The sequence below is a fragment of the Piliocolobus tephrosceles genome, chromosome 16 (genome assembly GCF_002776525.5).
Source record: "Piliocolobus tephrosceles isolate RC106 chromosome 16, ASM277652v3, whole genome shotgun sequence".
Lineage (NCBI taxonomy): Eukaryota > Metazoa > Chordata > Mammalia > Primates > Cercopithecidae > Piliocolobus > Piliocolobus tephrosceles.
The window spans coordinates 71,922,783-71,942,434 of record NC_045449.1 but is presented as its reverse complement, the minus strand read 5'-3'; the positions used below and the strand labels follow the sequence as shown (position 1 = coordinate 71,942,434).

The 19,652-nt window shown below is 54.4% G+C and overlaps 2 protein-coding genes across 5 annotated transcripts in view; both read right to left on the bottom strand.

The window, feature by feature from the left end:
* Positions 1 to 1,401: 1,401 nt before the first annotated feature.
* Positions 1,402 to 5,630, bottom strand: SYNGR2 (synaptogyrin 2). Of its 2 annotated transcripts, XM_023211671.2 has the most exons (4): positions 5,457 to 5,630; positions 3,069 to 3,306; positions 2,455 to 2,594; positions 1,402 to 2,357 (listed from the first exon to the last, which is right to left on the bottom strand). In XM_023211671.2, exons 1-4 carry the CDS (start codon positions 5,553 to 5,555, stop codon positions 2,160 to 2,162), a joined length of 675 nt encoding a protein of 224 aa, XP_023067439.2. In that variant the 5' UTR covers positions 5,556 to 5,630; the 3' UTR covers positions 1,402 to 2,159. The 2 variants fall into 2 exon arrangements, with proteins under 2 accessions (XP_023067439.2, XP_023067441.2); XM_023211673.2 differs by lacking the exon at positions 2,455 to 2,594.
* A 1,579-nt stretch (positions 5,631 to 7,209) lies between these two features.
* Positions 7,210 to 19,652, bottom strand: part of C16H17orf99 (chromosome 16 C17orf99 homolog) — a 17,821-nt gene continuing 5,378 nt past the window's right edge. Inside the window, exons 3-6 of one of the 3 annotated variants that reach the window (XM_023211674.2) lie at positions 12,560 to 12,859; positions 9,156 to 9,425; positions 8,857 to 8,953; positions 7,210 to 7,628 (exon numbers count right to left, since the gene is read on the bottom strand). In XM_023211674.2, coding sequence (XP_023067442.2) covers positions 7,622 to 7,628; positions 8,857 to 8,953; positions 9,156 to 9,425; positions 12,560 to 12,859 — 674 coding nt within the window. In that variant the 3' untranslated portion in view covers positions 7,210 to 7,621. The remainder of the gene's footprint in view (positions 7,629 to 8,856; positions 8,954 to 9,155; positions 9,426 to 12,559; positions 12,860 to 19,652) is intronic. The other 2 variants (XM_023211675.2, XM_023211676.2) reach the window with 2 other exon arrangements.

The following is a 19,652-nucleotide window of genomic DNA, read 5'->3' as shown; positions in this document are numbered from 1 at the left end:
CTGATTGGTGGATGCACATTTCTCTTTAACCTGGGTTTCCCCGGGTCTCATGGACAGCTTCAGCTTGATTTGGGTGGGGATTTTCTTCCAGATCTTTCTGTTTTCTTTTGAGACAGGGTCTCACTCTGTTGCCCAGGCTGGAGTGCAGTGGTGCAATCCCTGCTCACTGCAGCCTCTGCTTCCCCAGTTCCCCAAGTGATTCTCCCCCATTAGCCTCCCAAGTAGCTGGTATTACAGGCATGCACCACCACACCTGGCTAATTTTTGTATTTTTAGTAGAGATGAGGTTTCACCATGTTGGCCAGGCTGGTCTTGAACTCCCAGCCTCAAGTGATCCACCTGCCTCGGCCTCCCAAAGTGCTGGGATTACAGGCGTGAGCCATGCGCCTGGCCCCCAGATCTTTTTGTAGTTAATACTGATGTCTTAACCACAACCCTTTAACTGAGAAATGGTCACGGGGCGTGTCCTAAGAGGAACATCATCTGCTTCCTGTCTGGGCCGGAGTCAGGACAAAGACGGTGTACAGAGGAGCCCGGGCCCAGTTGGAAGGATGAGGCACTGTCCTGTCCGCTGGGCCTGCAAGGTCAGGTTTTGTTTGTGAAACAAACTCGTGGTAATTCAGGAGTCAAGAAGACATCCCGCAGCTGTGCCTCAGAGATGGGCTGTTGGCAGCTCACTTGGGGGCAAGCATCACTGGGGTAAGGTGTGGACTTGGTGCTGTGCCTGAGTGTGCCCTGCGCAGACAGGGTCACCGCTCCCAGGGCTTCCCCAGCCTCCCTCTCTCCTTTGCTAGTGATGTCCCAAGCCAAAGCCATCAGGTGAGGCTGGGAGCAGCACCCTGTTCGTTTGTACTGGGGAGTTTTAAACAATCGGGACTTGCCGATGACAGCTCCGTCACTGTTCAAAAGAGGAAGCCAGGAGTTGCTTCAGGGCCCTGACCTCTTCCAGAGATGGGCCTGATCTCTGAGGGGCGGGCTGGATGGCCAAGGCCACTCCCTGCTGTGTTCCAGGAAGGCTGCAGAGGTGCTGACCCTGGAGTAAGGTAGAAACCTGGTCTTACCCATGGCACCCCTCATTCAGTGCTGGGAAAGGTTACGGGCGTTCACTGGCAACTCCCAGGTACCTCCACCCCAACTCTAGGAAGGGAGCAGCAGGACCCTGGCACTGCAGGCCAGAAAAATCTTGTTTACAGGCTGAGCACAGTTACTATTTTAAGATGATGAAAGGCTTGTGCGGAATGCGACCCCAGATAGAGGGAAGGGGGCCAGCCAGGCAGGCTGGAGGGGGTGGACTGCCACTGCCTTGTTCAAAATACAAGTTCCATAAAGCCAGCCCCCAAGGGTGTACCCAGAGTGGAGTCCTCCTCCAACCCCTAGGCTGTGGCTCAACCAATGACTGGAGACTGAATGAGAAAACATTTATTCTGTCTCCAAACAGCATCCCAGGGCCGGGCATCTCCCCCAAGGCTTTATAATACATTCGGCACAGACAGTCTGGGAGCCATGGAGCACCCCTGCCCTCCCCATGCTTCCTAAGTTAACAACTGCAGAATATTTACATAAAGCTGGGTGTTGTCAGGCAAAGCCCTTCCCTGCTGCCAGGGGTGGGAGCAAGGAGGAAGTGCCGTGAGCACCAGCCCCGCCTCACGCCATGGGAGGCAGCCCAGAGGCCACTGGCACAGGGTGGCGGCCCCCAGATCATACAGCAGTGGGCACAGCGGAAGCAAACCTGAGTGAGGACACAAGAGCCTGGTCCAGCTCTGCTGCAAGTCTTTGGCAGAGAACACAGATAACAGCAGCTCCCACAGCCTGACCCGGGCCAGGGGAAGCTGAGGCACTTGTCAGCAGCACATGGGTGCCTGCTGGCTTCTAGCCACTCCAGGCGGGGCTGGGGTCATTAAAAGCAAGGAGAACCACTAGCTAAAAACCCTTTCCTAAAAGTGCCCTGGAGGAGTGAGTGGCGGACTGAAGCCCTCCGGGCATAGGCACTGTGGGGCTCTGCCAGCCCCCGCTAGGCTGGGAGGCTCTGCAGCTGGGTGTCAGCTGCACAGGGTAGAACAGGCGAAAGACGGGGGCTGGCCGTTTCAGGAGGCTCATGGGAAAGTCCAGGGCAGACAGAGGGGAGGGCCCTCTCTCCCCCTTCCCACCCTAACTGCTACTCAGTACACAGGGGGCGGCTGGTAGCCCTCGGTGGTCTCCGCATTCTGGGTGAAGGGAGGCTGTTGGTAGTTGTCCACGGATGCACCTGGGTAGGAGGCATAGGCTGTGTTGGGGTCCGGGGTGGGGTCGACGTAGTTCTGGATGAAGTCGTCCACGCCAGCCTTGTAGCGCTGGTAGGCCAGGGAGGCCAGCACACCCTGCAGGGAGAGCACAGAGGGGTACAGGTGGGTGGGGGACCCCACCTTCTACCACCCTTTACCCAAGACCCCAAGAACCGTCCCCAAGCCGTCCTACCCAGGAGAAGATGGAAAAGAAGCTGAAGGTGATGGCTGCCCTTGCAGAGTCGGCCCCCACCAGCACGTCCTTCGGGTCGGTGGCCGCCCACTGGTTGGTGAGGAAGCAGAAACCAACAAACCACAGGAAGGTCCAGAGAGCTGGGGGAGGACGGGTGGGGTGTCAGTTCCATGGAAAGGGAGGGGCTTTCCAGGACTCTGGGAGGGGACAGGGCAGGTAGGGCAGGGCCTAGGCAGGGACCTTCCGGGAGCCTCCACAGTATGGAGGGGAGGACTTGGAAGCGGGCTGGGATCCACCTCCAAAGTTCCCCGCACTCGGGCCTTGGCATGGTGGGTCCCAGCAGACAGCCTAGGGGACAAAAGGGGCAGAGGCAAAGCCCATCTGCTCGGGTGTGCTGGGGGTCCACTCAGCTTCTAGCTACCCCAGGCAGGGCTGGGGCCATTCAAGCAAGGAGAAACACTCGCTGAAAACCCTTTCCTAAAAATGCCCTGGAGAAGTGAGCTGCTCCCTGCCGCTCCCAGAGAGGCCGAAGCCCCCCAGCTGCGGAACCCCAGTTAATGCGTCCCCTTCCTAGTCACCTCCCAAGATCAAATGGAGGTGCCACAGGCAGATACCTGAGAAGAGCAGGTCCCCAATGACCAGGTACTTGCGGTCAGTGGCATTGCTGATCTGGGGGAAATATGCGTCGATCACCAAGAAGAAGGCCGAGGCCAGGAAGGCCAGCACCCCGATGGCACTGCCATAGCGGCAGGTATCCTCGTTGTGGTTGAACACGCAGTACATCTGCTTAGACTTGTGGGTGTTGCTGTAGCCCTCGCCATAGATGCAGGAGAACACGATCAAGGCGAAGACCTGCCGGGAGGGGAGGATCTGGTAGGGCTGGTGGCCGCCTGAGGGGCACACACAGCGGGGACCCCAATGGAGTGTACAGACGCAGGCCTCTCCCACCACTGCTGCCCCCTTTTGGGTTTTTGTTGTTTTTTGAGATGGAGTCTTGCTCTTGTTGCCCAGGCTGGAGTACAATGATGCGATTTGGGCTCACTGCATTTTCTGCCTCCTGGGTTTGAGCACTTCTGCCTCAGCCTCCCTAGTAGCTGGGATTACAGGTGCCCTCCACCACACCTGCTAATTTTTGTATTTTTAGTAGAGATATGGTTTCACCATATTGGCCGGGCTGGTCTGGAACTCCAGACTTCAGGTGATCAGCCCTCCTCGGCCTCCCAAAGTGCTGGGATGACAGGCATGAGCCACCTCGCCTGGCCTGTTGTCCCCTTTTGGAGGCTGGCATGTTAGCCCCTCCAAACTTTGTGGAGGTGAGCTGATGAGCAAAGTGCTTCCTGGTGCACCCCAGGATTAGAATCTGCAGGCACCCGGGGGCCTGCCCCCTGGGAATCCTGGACTGGGGACGGGTGGGGAATGGGCAGGGACCTCCTAGGTAGGGGCTGCTCCTGCCCCAGCTGCCTGCCTGCAGGAATCATTCTGTTTAGGTACCTGATGGATGAAGGGCAGTCCTTCCACCCCCAGCCCAACCTCACCTTGAAAGAGGTTTAAACAAGACAGGCCACCAAGTCACAGAGTCTCACCCAGTCCCCGTCACCTTCAGCCCAAGTCACTTCTACAGCGTCCAGCCTCTGCCTGAACACCTTGGTGAAGGCGGACAGGCCCTTCTTGGGAAGGCCATTCCGGCGCCCCCGTGTCTTCACCTCCTGGAACCCCCTCTAACCCCTCCCTGGTTGAGCCTGGCCAGCTTTCTCCACACAAGGACTTCCAGCCTCTGTGGCATCCTGGTCCCTCCCAGTCTGTCTCCCAACCCGCAAAGGGCCCTGCATGCACAGGGGCCTAACTCAGGCCTGTGGATACAGCTTTGAACTCAGACCCCTGGAGGACCCAGGGTGGGTGTAGGGGGGCTCCAGCCCCTTGGGAAGAGCCCCATGCCACCTCCCTAAACTTCAAGGCCACCACCCATGCTTGCTCCACCTCAGCAGATGTGGGACAGGTCTCTGGGCATAAGGCTCCCTCTAGGATGGTCCCAGGCCTCTCCCCTGCCAGTCCTGCCCTGCCCTCCCAGGGAGCTCCTACAGGGCTCTGGAGCTGACAGTCACAGGCCCCGCCCCCAGCTAGAAATGAAGCCGGACCTCCGGGATGATGGGAGCAGGGTGCCCATCCAGGACTCCTGGCACTGCCATCCCGACCCACTGGGCACCTGATTCTCGGACACAGCCCAGGACAGAGGTGGTCAGACCCCACAGCCTGGCTGGGAGCAGGTGTGGGCGCCCTGGGGGACCTCAGAAGCTCCAGGAGGTCAGACCCCACAGCCTGGCTGGGAGCAGGTGAAGGCGCCCTGGGGGACCTCAGAAGGCATGGTCTGGGCACAGCAGGTCCACCTCTGCCTGCCCCCTCATGACACCCTCTCCAGCTTTCAGGGCTGGCTGTCCAAGAACAGGCCCCCCCAACACATAAAACCTGGTTTTGGAGGTATTGCCCAGCTTATTGAGAGGGGGTACATCTTAGGGTCCCTCAACTTCGGATGGGAAGGCGGACACGTGGCCTGCCCCGAGTGGGAAACAGACCCTGTTTCATGGCGTTGGGTTGCCCCCCGCCCCCTCCCTTATCCCACGTGGCTTCAGAAAACCCAGTCCCAGTGAACTCCACAAGCTGGGAGTCGCGGCGTGCGGGCCACCTGTCCGGGAGCTGCCCCCAAACTCCTCCCACTGCCAGCGAGGCAGGGGCCCGCTCCCTGCGGAGCCTCGGGACACCCCACGTCGGGGCGCGGGGCTGGGGGTGGGGTGGGGTGGGTGTCGGGATCCGGGACTGGGAGGGGACAGTGGGACAGACGGTAGAGGGCAGGAAGGCGGGGCCCGGGACGCTGGAGGCCGGCCCCGCCCGCCGCCAGGCCCCGGACGCCGCCGCCGCCACCTGTCGCGCTCGTGGGCCAGGGTCCCGCTGGGCCTGGCGGCGGGGGGTTTCCCCGGGGTGCCCCGGCCCGCCCTCCCCGAGCTCACCAAGCACACGGCGCGCGCCACCACCTGCGGCTGCGTCAGGAAGCGCCGCAGGTCGAAGGAGCCGCCCGCCTTGGCCGCGCCGTAGGCCCCGCTCTCCATGTCGCCGTCGCCGTCCCCGCCGCCGCCGCCGCCGCCGCGGAACGCTGAGGAACCTGCCCGGCGCCCCGCCCCGCTCCACCCGCCGGGGGCGTGGCCAGGCACCGCTAGGGACCGAGGGCAAAGTGCGGCCCTCGCGAGCGGCGGCGGGCCGCGGGACTGCGCTTCTAGCGGCTGGGAGGGCTCTGGTAGCGGAGCACCGGTGTCCACCCTATCTCGGGGTCGAGGGGCTAGTTCCCCGCCCACGCCGGCCGCAGCACGGACCAGAAAGGGTTAGAGAGTCCCTCAGGAAAACGGACGAACGGAGGACCACTCACCCTCTTTGCCCCTGCCCTCCCGCCGCCTCCTCTAGGAAGCCCACCACCTACCAAGAACCCACCCAGGCTCATAAGCACCCCCTCCCCGATCCCACTGAAAAACCCAGGTCACACCCTGGAGCCGCCTCCCTGCCTGGCCTGCCACTCTTTCCTCCTCTCTGGGACTAAACCTGGGGTAGGGTCAAAGACCCCCATTCCTCCTGGTCTGGGCAGAACCCCAAGGCTGTGAAGGGCAGTGTGGCTTCACACTTAAGATGGTGTGCAAGACCGGGCACGGTGGCTCACGCCTGTAATCCCAGCACTTTGGGAGGCCGAGGCAGGTGGATCACCTGAGGTCAGGAGTTTGAGACCAGCCTGGCCAACATGGCGAAACCCTTCTCTACTAAAAATACAACAACAAAACATTAGCTGGGCGTGGTGGTGAGTGCCTGTAATCCCAGCTACTTGGGAGGCTGAGGCAGAAGTTTTTGAAACTGGGAGGTGGAGGTGGCAGTGAGCTGAGACCAAGCCACTACACTCCAGCCTGGGCAGCAGAGCAAGAGTCCATCTCAAAACAAACAAACAAAACCCAAAAAACCAAAAACAAAAGTTAGCGAGGTGTGGTGGCAGCTACTAGTAATCCCAGCTACTCCAGAGGCTGAGGTGGGAGAATCTCCTGAGCCCAGGAGGCAGAATTTGCAGTGAACCAAGATCGTGCCTCTGCACCCCAGCCTGGGCGACAATGTAAGACTCCATATCAAAAAACAAACAAACAAACAAACAAACAAAGACATGCAAACAGAAACGAAGTTTTCAGGGCGACAGGCAGGGGGCAAAATTTAATCCAGTTCCAGCCCCTTCTCACCTCCATCCCAAGAAAAACCGATACAGAGTGTCCGGTGCAGGGAAGGCAGGCTCTCTCTGTGTGTGTTGGAGGGGGGAGCGGAGGTTGTAGAGACAGAGGTGTGGGGTCACAGGCTGACTGAGCCCGGAAGAATTCCAGACCCCCCTTTGCTAATTGCAGGTGCAGATTAACAAGAGCAGGTGTGCCAGGTGGGGCTCAGAGTCCACCCAGGTGAGCTGGTCCACGTGAGAGTTGAACCAGAGGACTGTGCCACCAGGAGGTGGGGTGCCCCTCCAGGGAAGAGGGGAGAAGGCGCGGGGGAGGGGCTGCGCCTTTTCCCAGTGTGCCCCCCTCCCTCTCCTCACACCCGGAGAGATGTGACAGCACCTGAGAGGTGAGGACAAGGCCACACAGACCCCCTCCTTTCTGTGACCCTCCTCAAGCCCTCACACCAACACTGTCTGCGTTTGCTGAAGGTCACCAGGGTTCCAAGAATCCCAGGTGGCAGGCTTTTTTCTTTTTTTTAAATAAATGTTTTTGTGTATATTTAAGGTAGACAACCTGCTATTATGGGATTCATATAGACAGCACAAAGGTTCCTATAGTGAAGCAAGTTAACATTCCACCATCTCTCATAGTTACCCATTTTTTTTGTTTTGTTTTGTTTTTGTGACAAGAGTAGCTAAAACACACTCATTTTGCATGAACTCCAAATACGAACAGTGCACACCAATGGACTGCAACCCTCTGTCGTGCTTGGCTCTCTGGACGGTTCATTCTACATGGCTGCTGCTTTGCATCTTCTGACCTCCCCATTCCCTATCCTGAACACCCCAAGCTCCTCTTCACTCAGACGGTGGGTGCTCCTATAGGGCAGCAAGGCAAAGATGGGGCTCTCCAGGGGACCCTGCCAGTCCTCCATCTTCTGGTCATGACCTTGATGACAAAGCAGTGGAGACTCAAGTCAGGCAGGCTCATCTCCCAGCCATCCCCTCCCTAGGCGTCTGGGAGTGTTTGTTTGTTTGTTTGTTTGTTTTGAGACAGAGTTTCGCTCTTTTTGGAGTGCAAGGGCGCAATCTCGGCTCACTGCAACCTCCACCTCCCGGGTTCAAGTGATTCACCTGCCTCAGCCTCCCGAGTAGCTGGGATTACAGGCGTACACCACCACGCCTGGCTAATTTTGTATTTTTAGTAGAGATGGGGTTTCTCCATGTTGGCCAGGCTGGTCTCCAACTCCTGACCTCAGGTGACCCACCCGCCTCAGCCTCCCAAAGTGCTGGGATTACAGGCGTGAGCCACAGAGCCGGGCCTGCCTCCGGGAGTTTTATGGTGCCAAGCGTGCCAAGCACATCAATTCCCCAGCAGGAGAGACATGAGGCTTACCCCACTAAATGAAGGCTGTACCCCATTTTATAGAAGGAAAAACTGAGGCTCAGCGAAGTGACATGGCTCACCCACGAGTCTGGCCTCTGGAAAGAACAGACTTGGCAGAAGTGAGATGGGAGAGTGCCAAGGACAGACTCCTGGCAGAGCCACGTAAGTGCCTGGGCCACGGCAGGGGATGAGAACCAGGACACAGCAGTGTCTCCCAAACAAAGAGAGGTGAGTTCACAGAGGCAGGGCTGGCCACCACCAAGGCCAGAGAGGCAGAGCACACAGGCCTGTGGTGCCTGCGCTCAGACACTACAAAGGCCCTGGTCACCTTACATGTCAGTAAAGCCACGGCTTTGGAGAGGGGACCCTGGGAGGCTGGGCCCCAGGCTCTTGCCACCACCTGGGAAAGACTGCCCGATGTGGTTCTTACAGAAGGCAGGAGCTCCTGGTCCACCTTGGTCTCCTGGCATCAGCATCCCTGCATCCCTGCTCAGACCCCATAAAGAACTCAGAGAGTGCCCTCCCAGACGCCAGCAGACTCCATCACAGGGCAACTGGGAGCATTGGCCAGGGTTCGATAACGCCTTGAACGTGTAAGCCTCAGTAGGCATGTGACACACAGTAGGTCCTCATAAACACCTTCGAGTCGTGCGTAAGCGGTGATGGCCCTTCTTTGCCCTGGCCAGAGCCCTGCCCTGCAAGCCCCACCACCTGAGCTCCCCACCCAGAGCCCGCCTCTCAGGCCATCAGCAGCTCTCCCTCCTCCCTGCATCCAGCACCCATTTCCTACCTGGCCCACGTGGTCCAGCCCAACATCCCGGAGGTGACGGCCGCAATGGAGGCAAGGCTGCCAGCCAGCACGATGGTGGGTGTCTTGGGCAACTCTCCTGGGAGCGGGGTGGAGGCAGCTGGGTTGGGCTTCCTTTAGGCAGGGACCAAGGTGGGCCTGGTTGCCTCCTGTGCTCTCTCTGCTCTCGGCAGTGGCCGGGTAGAGCTGTCCCACTTCCCACCGACCTGTGTCTTGGACACTAGCACCCTCCCAGCACAGAAGCGCCAGCTGCCCCTCTGGAAATGCAAGGGCCCTCTCACCTGGGGGCACCAGTGTGAGGGCGCTGTGCTGGACATTGACGCTGTTTGCAGCCTGGCACTGGAACCAGTCTGATGTCTGGCTCGGCAGGATGGAGAAGTTGGCAGGCTGCCCGTGGCGTGGTCGCTGCTGCAGGTGGACCTGCCCGTCCTTCCCGACCAGGCTGTAGGTGATGGGTGGGCTGCCCGAGGACACCTGGCAGGAAATCTCCACCCTGGGGCCTGACCCTCTGTCCCGCAGAGTGAAGTTGGCCCGCAGCTCCGACACTGGTTCTGGCAGGGTGGGAGAAGGTAGCACAGCCATGGCTGAGCGGTCTTAAGCCCCTCCTCCTCAGTAAGTTCTCCTCATTACAAAATGCCTAATGAGCTTAGCTGTGGCTGCCGCCTCCTCCAGGCCGCCTTCTAGGGTTTGCCCTCCATCTTGTGTCTGAGCTGCTACCCTACCTGCCATGTGCACCACACAATTTCACATTTGGTTTTTATCTTATTTTAACTTTATTTTGAGGCAGGGTCTTGCTCTGTCGCCCAGAGCAAGTTGGAGTGCAACGATGTGATCTAGGCTCACTGCAACCTCTGCCTCCCTGGCTCAAGCAGTTCTCCCATCTCAGCCTCCTGAGTAGCTAGGACTACAGGTGTGCACCACCACATCCAGCTAACTTTTGCATTTTTTGTAGAGATGGGGTTTCTCTATGTTGGCCAGGCTGGTCTCAAACTCCTGGGCTCAAGCGATCTTCTGCCCTAGCCTCCCAAAGTGCTGGGATTATAGGCGTGAGCCACCATGCCCGGCCTGGTTTTATTCTTATGCAGTACATTTCAGATTGCCAGACTTAGCAAATAAAAATACAGTTAAATTTTAATTTCAGATAAACAATGAATAATTTTTTACTATAACGTATGTCCTGTGTAAAATTTACCTGGCAACTCTATCATTCAGTCTCGTCTTTTCTACTGAAAGGCAAGTTACTTCAGGACAAGAACTGTCATGCAGAAGATTCTAGAATCCCCCAGGCCTTGAGCCTAACGCTCTAGTCATTCTTACTGATTAGTAATAACCACCACCCTTGCCACCTACTAAAAGGCTTTCATTTCATAGGTCCCCTGGAATAGGACCCATTATTATTTTAGAGACAGGGTCTCTGTTGCTCAAGCTAGAGTGCAATGGTGTGATCACAGCTCGCAGGCTCCAACTCCTGGGCTCAAATCATCCTCCCACCTCAGCCTCCCAAGTAGCTGGGACCACAGGTGCGCACCACCACACCTGATTAATTTTTTTTTTTTTTCAGACGGAGTCTTGCTCTGTTGCCCAGGCTGGAGTGCAGTGGCCGGATCTCAGCTCACTGCAAGCTCCGCCTCCCGGGTTCACACCATTCTCCTGCCTCAGCCTCCCGAGTAGCTGGGACTATAGGCGCCGCCACCTCGTCCGGCTAGTTTTTTGTATTTTTTAGTAGAGACGGGGTTTCACCATGTTAGCCAGGATGGTCTCGATCTCCTGACTTCGTGATCCGCCCGTCTCGGCCTCCCAAACTGCTGGGATTCTGATTAATTTTTTTTAAAAATTGCTGTTGGCTGGGTGCAGTGGCTCATGCCTGTAATCCCAGCGTTTTAGGAGGCCTAGGTGGGTGGATCACCTGAGGTCAGGAGTTTGAGACCAGCCTGGCCAACATCGTGAAACCCCGTGTCTACTAAAAATACAAAAATTAGTCGGGCATTGGGGCAAGGGCCTGTAGTCCCAGCTACCTGGGAGGCTGAGGCAGGAGAATTGCTTGAACCTGGGAGGCGGAGGTTGCAATGAGCCGAGATCGCGCCACTGCAGTACACCCTGGGAGACAGAGCGAGACTCCGTCTCAAAAAAAGAAACTAATTTTTTTGTAGACATGGAGTCTCACTCTGTGGTCCAGGCTGATCTCAAACTCTTGGCCTCAAAGGATTCTCCCACCTTGGCCTCTCAAAATGCTGGGAATACAGGCGTGAGTCACCTCACTGGCCTCTTATTTTCCTTTTGCAGCTAAAGCAGTTGAAGCTCAGCAGTCCCATGATTTGTTCAAGGCCCCAGCCAGTAAGTGTAGGGATTTGAACCCTGAACCTGTTGGGCTGCAGACCCTGGGCTCATCTCCCCTAGGCTGTCTTTTCCTGGTGTTCTTAGGGTGTGGGGCAAAGGATGAACGGGGAGGTTCCTTGTCCCACCCTAAGTCGGGCAACACTTCCTGGTTCCCATACCCCATAGCTCCCACCAAGAAGGTTACCTGAGTTACTATCAGGATGGAAACAGGAAGAAGGCAGGCTTTGGAGCTGGACGGAGTGGGGTTTGAAAGCAGCCTTGGCCACTTGCCAGCCATGTGGCCTGGGGTGACTTTCTTTCTTTTTTTTTTTTTTTATTGAGACAGAGTCTTACTCTGTTGCCCAGGCTGGTGTGCAGTGGCACGACCTCAGCTCACTGCAACCATCATCTCCTGGGTTCAAGTGACTCTCTTGCCTCAGCCTCCCGAGTAGCTGGGATTACAGGTGCCCGCCACCACACCCGGCTAATTTTTGTATTTTTAGTAGAGATGCGGTTTCACTATGTTGGCCAGAGTGGTCTCGAACTCCTGACCTCAAGTGATCCACCCGCATAGGCCTCCCAAAGTGCTGGGATTACAGGCGTGAGCCACCACACACAGCCCCTGGGGCAACTTTCTTAACTCCCCAGAGCTTTAGCTTCCATAGCTACAGACCCAGAGGCTCAGACCCTACCCCTGACACTGCTGTGAAGATCAAGTGAAGTAATGCACAAACCGTGCCTAACTTTCTTTTCTTTTCTTTTCTTTTCTTTTTTTTTTTTGGAGACAGTCTCGCTCTGTTACCCAGGCTGGAGTACAGTGGCACAATCTTGTCTCACCGCAGCCTCCGCCTCCTGGGTTCAAGCAATTCTCCTGCCTCAGTCTCCTGAGTAGATGGAATTACAGGTGCACCCCACCACGCCCGGCTAATCTTTGTATTTTTAGTAGAAACGGGGTTTCGCCATGTTGCCCAGGCTGGTCTCGAACTCCTGGGCTCAAGCAATCCGCCTGTCTTGGCCTTCCACAGTGCTGGGATTTGTACCCAGCCAAACGTGCCTAGTTTATCACCTTGAGGTCCGAGATGACAACTGGGACCCAGTCATTTCTGCCATCCATCGGGCTCTTTCCTTCTGTGCCCTCAGGCCCCTGCCAGGAGACTATGCCCTCAGGGCCCCAGCCAGAGACAGCAAGTCCTGAGAAAAGGCCCCAGGGGACTGAGAGTGGCCTTGGAGGCGGCATCCTGTCCTTGTCCGCACCCTCACGCCCTGGCTCTCTCTTACCCCAGCAAGGTTCACAATTCCCACTCCCAGAGCTCCCCACTGATCTGCACCCCACCTGCCTCCTCAGCCCTGTGCCCCCCACCGCACTCACTGGACCACAGCTCCCAGTACATCTGCAGCCTGGCGCTGTCCACATGAGCACCTGAGGTGGTGGCCGCCCGGCAGAAGTAGGTGAGCAGGTCTGGACTGGACTTGAGTGTGATGTTGAGGTTGAAAGAGGCCGGCTCGTGGGTCTTCACCACCTTCTTGGCCACCTCGATGTTCTTGGTTCCACAGAGGGAATAGGTGATGGGCGGTGGTGCCTGGGGTGCATGGCAGGTTATGAGCACCCGGCGGCCTTTGGGGAAAACTTCCAGGACTTTGTAGGCAATGGAGACCACAGGGGTGATTTCTGGGAGATGAAAAGGTCCAAGGAGGAAGAAAGAAACCGACATTAATCAAGCACCTTAAGAAGGTACTGGTTTGGCCAGGCTCGGTGGCACACACCTGTAATCCCAGCGTTTGGGAGGTCCAGGCAGATGGATCACTTGAGGTCAGGAGTTCAAAACCAGTGTAACCAACATGGTGAAAGTCTGGCTCTACTAAAAATACAAAAATTAGCCGGGCATGGTGGTGAGAGAGACTCAGAAAAAGGAAAAAGGATGCTGGGTTTAGCATGTTCTCACTTTTTTTTTTTTTTTTTTTTTTGATGGAGTCTTGCCCTGTTGCCCAGGCTGGAGTGCAGTGGCACGATCTCTGCTCACCACAACCTGTGCCTCTTGAGTTCAAGCGATTCTCCTGCCTCAGCCTCCCGAGTAGCTGGGACTGCAGGCACATGCCACCATACCTGGCTAATTTTTGTCTTTTTAGTAGAGACAAGGTTTCACCATGTTGGTCAGACTGGTCTCGAACTCCTGACCTCGTGATCCACCCGCCTCAGCCTCCCAAAGTGCTGGGATTACAGGCATGAGCCACCGCACCTGACCACAATTTAATTCTATAACAAACCTCCACATGTACCCCTGAACCTAAAGATTACAAATAAATAAATGAAACCAGTAGACCTCAGAGTAAAGAGAAAAGAAAGAAGAAAATACTGATTTAGTGGTTCCTCAAAAAGTTAAACAGACTTACCATATGACCTAACAATTCCACGCCTAGACATATACCAAATAATAGAAAACAGAGACTCAAACAGATACCTGTACACACACGCTCATGGCAGCATGATTCACCACAGCCAAAAGGTGGAAAAGGCCCAAATGTCTATCAGCGGACGAATGGGTAAATAAAATGTGGTTGATCTGTATAAGGAGTATTACTCAGCCTTAGAAAGAAGTGAGCACAGATGCAGGCTGCAACAGGGATGAGCCGTAAACATTCCACTAAACAAAAAGGCAGACGCGAAAGGCAACCTTTGCATGATTCTATGTGTGTGCAAAGTTCAGAATAGGAAAACCCACAGAGACAGAAAGCGGACTGGTGGTTACTAGGGCCCAGGGGAAGGGGAAATGGGGAGTAACTGTCTAATAGATACGGGGTTTCCTTTTGGGGTGATGAAGATCTCTTGGAACTAGATAGCAGTGGTGGTTGTGCAACATTGTGAATCCACTAACTGCTGCTGAATTATCATTTTTTTTTTTTTTTGAGACAGAGTCTTGCACTGTTGTCTCCCAGGTTCAAGAGATTCTCGTGTCTCAGCCTCCAGAGTAGCTGGGATTACAGGCGCCCGCCACCACGCCTGGCTAATTTTTGTATTTTTGATAGACACGGGATTTCATCAATGTTGGCCAGACTGGTCTTGAACTCGAGACCTCAGGTGATCCGCCTGCCTCGGCCTCCCAAAGCGCTAGGATTACAGGTGTGACCCACTGTGCCTGGCCCACTTTTATTTATTGATTTAAAGACAGAGTCTTGCTCCATCGTCCAGACTGGAGTGAAGTAGCACGATCTCACCTCACTGCAACCTCTACCTCCTGGGTTCAAGCGATTCTCATGTCTCAGCCTACCAAGTAGCGGGGACTACAGGCACGCACCACCATGCCCCGCTGATTTTTGTATTTTTACTAGAGCCTGGGTTTCACCACGTTGGCCAGGCTAGTCTTGAACTCTTGACCTCAGGGGATCTGCCTGCCTGGGCCTCCCAAAGTGCTGGGATTACAGGCGTGAGCCATTGCAGCTGGCCATTACTGATTCTTTAAGACAGTAATTGGGATTAAACAAAAATGTTTCTGGAATAGGGGTTTGAGGGAGAGGGTTGTATTATACCAATGGTGGGGACCTGTTTGCATTTCAAGAATAGTGTGTAGGCCGGGCGTGGTGGCTCACACCTGTATTCCCAGCACTGGGAGGCCGAGGCGGGCGGATCACCTGAGGTCAGGAGTTCGAGACTAGCCTGGCCAACATGGTGAAACCCTGTCTCTACTAAAAGTACAAAACTTAGCTGGGCATGGTGGTACATGCCTGTAATCCCAGCTACTCAGAAGGCTGAGACCAGAGAGTCACTTGAACCCAGGAGACAGAGGTTACAGTGAGCCAATATCTTGCCACTGCACTCCAGCATGGGCAACAGAGCAAGACGCTGTCTCAAAAAAAAAAAAAAGAAAGAAAGAAAAGAAAGAAAAAGCATAGTGTGTATCGGGTGGGCACAGTAGCTCAGGCCCATAATACCAGCACTTTGGGAGGCCAAGGTGGGAGGATTGCTTGAGCCTAGGGGTTCCAGACCAGCCTGGGCAACATAGTGAGACGCCACCTCTATTTAATCCAAAGAAAAATTTAAAAGAAAAGAAGAATACTGTGCGGTTGGGGCAGTGCTTGGGGGAGGGGCAGAAAGAAAGTCTATGAAATCTGAATATCATCGATGTCATGAATTGCCTTTGCTCGGCTGGGCATGTCTGCTCTGGAAACCACCCTGCAATGAGGAAACTGCTGATTGAGCAGAGAACTGGAACAAACTAGAGTGTGTGACCACTAAGCATGTTTCATTCTAGACCAGTAACTCTCAGCCAGGAGCAGTTGTGCCTCCAGGGGAACTTTGGGCCTGGGGACGTTTTTGGTTGTCAATATTGGGAGGTGGACTAGCTTGGGCAACACAGCAAGACCCTGTCTCTACAAAAAAAAAAAAAAAGTAGGGGTTGCTGCTGACATTTAGTAGGTAGAGGCCAAGGAGGCCGCTAAGCATCCTAGAGTGCACAGTCAGCCCCTACTGCGAAGAATCGTCCGGCCTCAAATGTCAGGAGTGCTGAGGTTGACAACTCTGGTCTAGACAACCGGCAGCAGCCTTCTAGAAGCAGGATGTCTTCCCCTGCCCAGGGCTGCACAGACACCAACAATTATTTTCTCATCCATGCCTCTTTGAAAATTTCATGAGAATTCTCCTTTTTATATTTATTTACTTTTTTATTTATTTATTTTTGAGACGGAGTCTCACTCCGTTACCCAGGCTGGAGTGCAATGGCGCGATCTCGGCTCACCGCAACCTCCACCTCCTGGTTTCAAGCAATTCTTCTGCTTCAGCCTCTCAAGTAGCTGGGATTACAGGCATGCGTCACCATGCCAGGCTAATTTTGTATTTTTAGTAGAGACGGGGTTTCTCTATGTTGGTTAGGCTGGTCTCGAACACCTGACCTCAGGTGATCCTGCCTTAGCCCCCCCAAAGTGCTGGGATTACAGGTGTGAGCCACTGAGCCCAGCCTATTTATTTATTGTTTTGAGATGAAGTCTTACCCTGTCGCCCATTCTGCAGTGCAGTGGTGCAATCTTTGCTCACTGCAACCTCCGCCTCCCGGGTTCAAGCGATTCTCCTGCCTCAGCTGCTCGCGGAGCTGGGATTATAGACACACGCCACCACAGCTATCTAATTTTTGTATTTTTAGTAGAGATAGGGTTTCACCATATTGGCAAGACTGGTCTCGAACTCCTGACGTCAGGTGATCTGCCCACTTCAGCCTCCCAAAGTACTGGGATTACAGGCATGAGCCACTGCACCCAGCCAGATTCTCCTTTGTAGATGGGGAAGAACACTTTTTTTTTTTTTAGGCCTGGCACAGTAGCTCACGCCTGTAATTCCAGCATTTTGGGAGGCTGAGGAGGGTGAATCGTTTGAGGCCAGGAGTTCAAAACCAGCTTGGGCAACATGGTGAAACACCGTCTCTTAAAAATGCACAAATTAGCCAGGTGCGGTGGCTCATGCCTTTAATGCCAGCACTTTGGGAGGCTGAGGTGGGAGGATCATGAGGTCAGGAGATCAAGACCATCCTGGCTAACACAGTGAAACCCTGTCTCTACTAAAAATACAAAAAAATTTAGCTGGGCGTGGTGGCGTGCATCTGTAGTCCCAGCTACTTGGGAGGCTGAGGCAGGAGAAGGGTATGAACCCGGGAGGCGGAGCTTGCAGTGAGCCGAGATCGCGCCACTGTACTCCAGCCTAGGCGACAGAGCGAGAGACTCCGTCTCAAAAAAAAAAAAAAACATAACAAACAACACACACACACACACAAATTAGCCCAGCGTGGTGGCTTGAGCCTGTAGTCCCAGCTACTTGGGGGGCTGAGGAATGAGAATCACTTGAACCTGAGAGATGGAGGCTGCAGCAAGCCGAGATTGCGCTGCTGCACTCCAGCCTGGGTGACAGAGTGAGACTGTGTCTCAAAAAAAAAAAAGAATACTTTTTTTTTCCAAACAGGCTTTCATGGAAAAATCTTCGACTTGAAGAAAATGAAGGCGTATTTGGAGGTGAAGGCACCCTCTGGGGCATCCTCTTACAGATGTCTCTGCTGATTGGTCAATTTGACCCTCAGGGCCAAGAGGCCTTCTCTTCATGGTCCAAAAACCATCGCGGGGCCAGAAGCCGGCCTCACGTGGGGAAGTGGGAGTCCAGGGCTGACATGTCATCACCCTTTCTATTTGCTCCCTTTGTGAAGGGAAATGATCTTGACTTATAAAAGTGGAAACAAAAAAGCTGCTCTTCATTTCCATTTCAGTCTTCATTAATAGAAGCTTGATTTGCATAAGTTCACAGACAGGAACCATTTTGAAAGTACACTGTACCGGGGACATTCACTTTTTTTTTTTTTTTGAGACGGAGTCTTGCTCTGTTGCCCAGGCTGGAGTGTGGTGGCACAATCTGAGTTCACTGTAACATCCGCCTCTTGGTTCAAGCAATTCTCCTGCCTCAGCCTCCTGAGTAGCTGGGATTACAGGCATGTGCCACCACGCCTGGCTAATTTTTTGTATTTTTAGTAGAGCCGGGGTTTCTCCATGTTGGCCAGGCTGGTCTTGAACTCCTGAGCTCAGGAGATCTGCCCCCTTCGACCTCCCAGAGGGCTGGGATTATAGTGTGAGCCACCACCCCTGGCCGGACATTCCCTTTTTATCCTCACAAGACTTGTGTGGTTTTTTCTTTTTGATTATTTAGTTTACGGATAAGCTTACCAATAAAGGACGGTCTATCTTTTTTTAAAATTTTTTTTTCTTTGAGACAGGGTCTTGCTTTGTACCCCAGGCCCAAGTGCAGTGGTGCGATCTCAATTCACTGCAACCTCTGCCTCCCTGTTTCAAGTGATTCTCCTGCCTCCACCTCCTGAATAGCTGGTATTACAGGTGCACGCATGCCACCATGCTTGGCTAATTTTTGTATTTTTAGTGGAGATGGGGTTTCACCATGTTGGCCAGGCTGGTGTACAACTCCTGACCTCAAGTGATCCACCCACCTCAGCCTTCCAAAGTGCTGGGATTACAGGCGTGAGCCACCCGCCTCACCTATCATTTAATTTAAAATTCTTCTGCTTGTCTGGGCGTGGTGGCTCACGCCTATAATCCCAGAGCTTTGGGAGGCCTAGGCAGGGGGATCCCCTGAGCCCAGGAGTTTCAGACCAGCCTGGGCAAAAAAGCAAGATCCTGTCTCTAAGAAAAAAAAAAATTTTTTTTGACTGGGTGCAGTGGCTCATGCCTATAATCCTAGCACTTTGGGAGGCGGAGGCGGGTGAATCACTTGAGCTCAGAAGTTTGAGACCAGCCTGAGCAACATGGCAAAACCCCATCTCTACTAAAAATACAAAAATTAGCCAGACGTGGTGGCATGTGCCTGTAGTCCCAGCTACTCAGGAGGCTGAGGTGGGAGGATCTCTTGAACCTGGGAGGTCGAGGCTGCAGTGAGCCAAGATTGCGCCACTGCACTCCAGCCTGGGTGACAAAGTGAGACCCTGTCTCGCAAAAAAAAAAAAAAATTAGGTGGGCATGGTGGTATGCACCAGCTACTCAGAGGCTGGGAGGATGTTTGAGCCCAGGAGGTTGAGGCTTTGAGGCTTTAGTGAGCTGAAATCACGCCACTGCACTCCAGCCTGGGTGACAGAGCAAGACCCTGTCTCAAAATAAGTAAGTAAATAAATAAAATTCATCTGCTCTGCGAGGGCATTCAAATAATGGGATGGCACGCTCAAAATCTGATAAAGTGACGACAAGTCTGCCCTCGGGACAGGAAGTTAAGCCAAGCCCTGACTGGGCTGTGGGGTCACTGCAGGAAAACTGTGGAGGGCTCATGTCCAGGCCCAGACACAGTGCTGGTGCCCCAAGTGGCTCCGAGGCCCTTCCAGATGGCGCTACCCCTCTCAGACTGGTCTCTGTGACAACAGGAAGCTTGGAAATTCCAGTCCCAGCCCTGGAGGTTGCAATTCATTAGACCCAGGGAGGGGCCCAGGAATCTGATTTTGAATAAGCTGCCATCTGTTGAGGGTTGAATTATGTCCTCCAAAAAGATAGATTCCAGTGGTGACTCCCGGGACCTGCCCATGGGAACATATTTGGAAATCAGGTTTTTACAATGGCTTCCCCCTCTCTCAAGTTAAATATTAACTCCAGTAATTCAGACTGGATTAGGGTGGGGCCTGATGAGAAGAGGAAAGGAGACGCAGACACACACACAGGGAGAATGGCATGAGGGAGGCAACCCCCGGAAACCAGGACAGGAGCGAGGAGCAGGTGCTCCCCAGGCCTTCGGAGGACCCAGCCCTGCGTACTCTCGGTTTTAGAATTCAGCTTCCAGCACTGTCGGAGAATGTGTTGCTGTTGTTTTTTGCTTTTGTCTTTCGCTTTTTTTTCTTTTGTCTTTCGCTTTTTTTTTTTTTTTTTTGTAGAGGCGGGGTTTCCCCTTGTTCGCCCTGCTGGTTTGGAACGCCTGACCTCAGGTGATCCACTCACCTGGGCCT